Below are 3525 nucleotides of genomic sequence, written 5' to 3' on the forward strand. Positions count from 1 at the left end.
CGGACAGACGGACGGACAGACGGACGGACAGACGGACGGACAGACGGACGGACAGACGGACGGACAGACGGACGGACAGACGGACGGACAGACGGACGGACAGTCGGACGGACAGACGGACGGACAGACGGACGGACAGACGGACGGACAGACGGACGGACAGACGGACGGACAGACGGACGGACAGACGGACGGACAGACGGACGGACAGACGAACGGACAGACGGACGGACAGACGGACGGACAGACGGACGGACAGACGGACGGACAGACGGACGGACAGACGGACGGACAGACGGGCAGACGGAGGGACAGACGGACGGACAGACAGGTAGACGGACAGACAGACGGACGCACATAGCTAGACCGTCTTAGATTTTAACGCTGTTCAAGAATAAATGTACTTTTTAGGGTCGGCAATGGATATTTCGATGTGTTGCAAACGGAATGACAAAATAAATATACCCCCATCTTTCGGTGGTGGGTATAAAAATAGCAATTATTAAAAATTATCGATTAGCATAAAATGACCTCAGATAAGCTAACCAGCCATAATGCTCTATCCAATTGTTGCTTTTGCCATTCATTCTTGCCATTCTTTTTGCAGTGCGTTCAAAACCCAAAATGCCATTGAAAATTCATTATGGCCATGGCCGTAATAAATAAAAACATTGTTGTAATGCTCGTTGGGTCATATACAAGACAAAAGGCTATAAATTTTGTTGTATCGCATGATGCTTATGGTGGGGGTGGTGCTGTTGATCTGTTTGTTGCCGCAGGCATTATGAACAAAAAGCAGTTTTACAACAATGCCCAGAGTAGCATCCACATGTCACCATCTACCATTACAACTTTTTTGCCAACACAAAAAATAAAGGAGAATCATAATTTTCAATGTACTGCTGCTGTTTTTGTTTGGTTGGTTGGGGCCAAAGAACTGTTGCTAATGCCGAATGGCTCCAATTTTTTGTGTGTTTTGCATTTGTGACGCATTCGCATCATGGTCGCCCAGGGCATCATCAACATTAGCCAGAGCGTAACATGGCCATTCTCGGTGGCATTGCCCATTACCATTGCCACCATCATTATTTTCGTCGGCATCATTGTGCTCATCATTTAACGATCAAATACAAATCTCCTGCCATGAGTCCAATGCTGATAAAAAAAATTTATTCCTTGGTGTCTGAGGCGCCTCCCCATCCCCCAAAACCCCTCAACAGGACATGTTTACCGATTGGGACAATATGGGTATCAAACGAAAGATATTTGATCCAAGGTGTCTAGGGGTACTCTGGCATAAGAATTTGGTCCAAGTTGTCTAGGGGGCCTCCCCAATCCGAAAAACCCCCAAAACGGATAAATTTCCAACGTCACCAAATGGGTATAGAACGAAAGGTCTTTGGGACTTGACTACAAATCTGGTATGTACAATTAGGACAGAGTCTGGGACCATGCCTACTCACTCAATATTCTTCAAAAGGACCTGTAGTTCGATTGGGATAATATGTCAATTAAAAGAAAGGTCGATGACAGTATATTTCGAATCCAATATTGGTATAATAATTCAAGTATCTGGGTCAGGTTCTACCATTGCGCAGGACAGTAAATCGCGACAATAAAAGACTGAAATAAATTTTCGTTTGGTTCTTAGCGTGGGGGGCGACCCTCTCCTCACAATAAATGCAACGCCAAACTGACATGTAGAAAGACCGAGAATACATTGTACTTAAATGAAAGGACGTGTCAGAGGACAAAAATTGTTTGTAAGTACGTGGGTGGCCGCCCCACCATGCATACCCCTCACACTAGACATATTTGTGGATGATGGCAAAAGGGGCTCAAATCTGTATCTGTTTCGTGGCCAAGTGTTTCAGACTCCCCCCTAAACCACACATATATACCGACTATTGGAATAAGTAGCTCCAATGTGATTTTCGGGAGTGGACATGGCTAGAACGACTTAAAATGGCATGACGATCAGGATATATATGCTTTCTGGGGTCTTAGACGCATATTTCGAGGTGTTACAAACAGAATGACTAGATTAGTATATCTCCCATCCCGTGGTAGTGGGTTTAAAAAAAACATTTTCCTTTAAAAATTTTGATTTGGATAATTTATAATTTTTTGCTTCAGCTTTCAAGAGTTGTTGCAGCTTAAACAAGAATTTAAGTGAAATTTGCAGGAATCTTGTCTCTTAATTTCCACCATCGCAGAGCCAACTACAGTGGAGAATTTCACGCATATCCCAACGAGCATGAGGTTCTGGTTCCAACAAAACAGCAACTGTGGCCTTTGCCTGTGCCGAAAATTGATCCTGCAGTTTACTTCTAAAGGCAAATCTTTTGTTGCGCTGAGCATCGAGCAATTTCATCAAATTGCTGTCGTCAAATGGCATTTTGGCATTGAGCATTATAAAGAGTATGACACCGAGAGACCAAGCATCCGCCAATTTGGGATCATAAGGAGTAGCGCTGACAACCTCCGGAGCAGCATAGGCGGCCGAACCACAATACGTTGATGATTTGATTTCGCGTCCATTTTCCTCTCGACAATAACGGGCAAATCCAAAATCGGCCAACTTGACATTGAGACGCTTTGATATTAAAATATTCTCACACTTGAGATCACGGTGTGCAATGTCAAGTGAGTGTAAATACTTGATGGCCTTGGCCATTTGCATAAACCAGAGCTTGGCCTGCAGTTCCTCAATCGGACCATTTTTCTTGATGTATGTCAGCAAATCACCATTTTCCGCATAACGCATGAAAATGAATATCTTTGGACCGCGCTGCAAAATACTATGGATTTGTACAATGTTTGGATGATCGATTTTTGTTAGAATCTCCAATTCGCGAGGGAAAAACTTATTAACAAAATCCGAAGGGGCTTTTGTCTTGTCGACTATCTTGCAGGCTAGCTGCAGACCTCGCCCTTTGTCAGTGGCATATCCAGCCGTTGCGACAGTGGCGTACGAACCTTCTCCGATTTTATGGCCCACATTGTAGCCCCGTTGGTCTAAAGCTTCTACATCGGATGTAGGCAAGTTCCGATGACGGCTAGTTGATGAGGAAAATTTCGACATTTTTATTCGATTTTTATAGCAGATAGAGGTCTTCAGGCGATTTGAATTTGTACCCGAAAGAATTTGTGAAAATGGGAGAAATTCCTAATTGATGGACAAAAAAATTGAAAATTTTAATTCCTTCACATTTAAAAATGTTTGACAACACAAATAACAGCAAACACTGACATATAGATGAAAGGTAATTTTTTATTTGGTTTCCGGAAAAATTTTAAAATTTAAAATTTTTTAGAGCAGAGTACATTTTCTTTCATTGTTACAGAAAGTTTCAATAAATCTAAACTTAAACTTAGAGTAGAGTACAAATTTGGTCCGAAGTTTGGCTCCAACACTAGAAAACCCCACAGCACATGTAGGCTGATCGGCGCAAAATTGAACATAAATGCAAGATCTGTAATCGTAGAGTTGTAATCTGATATCAATGTTAAGTACCTGGTATC

At 42.7% G+C, this 3525-nt stretch overlaps 1 protein-coding gene across 1 annotated transcript; it reads right to left on the reverse strand.

Moving 5' to 3' along the window:
* Positions 1-2101: 2101 nt before the first annotated feature.
* Positions 2102-3233, reverse strand: LOC106094016 (testis-specific serine/threonine-protein kinase 1). The gene has a single exon (XM_013261194.2). The coding sequence runs from the start codon at positions 3083-3085 to the stop codon at positions 2198-2200; it is 888 nt and encodes a 295-aa protein (XP_013116648.2). The 5' UTR covers positions 3086-3233; the 3' UTR covers positions 2102-2197.
* Between the last annotated feature and the right edge of the window lie 292 nt (positions 3234-3525).

This window comes from Stomoxys calcitrans, chromosome 1 (genome assembly GCF_963082655.1).
Source record: "Stomoxys calcitrans chromosome 1, idStoCalc2.1, whole genome shotgun sequence".
Classification (NCBI taxonomy): Eukaryota; Metazoa; Arthropoda; class Insecta; order Diptera; family Muscidae; genus Stomoxys; species Stomoxys calcitrans.

Excerpts from the sequence above, each read along its gene's own strand:
- LOC106094016 (XM_013261194.2), bottom strand. The coding sequence starts at position 3,085 with ATGTCGAAATTTTCCTCATCAACTAGCCGTCATCGGAACTTGCCTACA.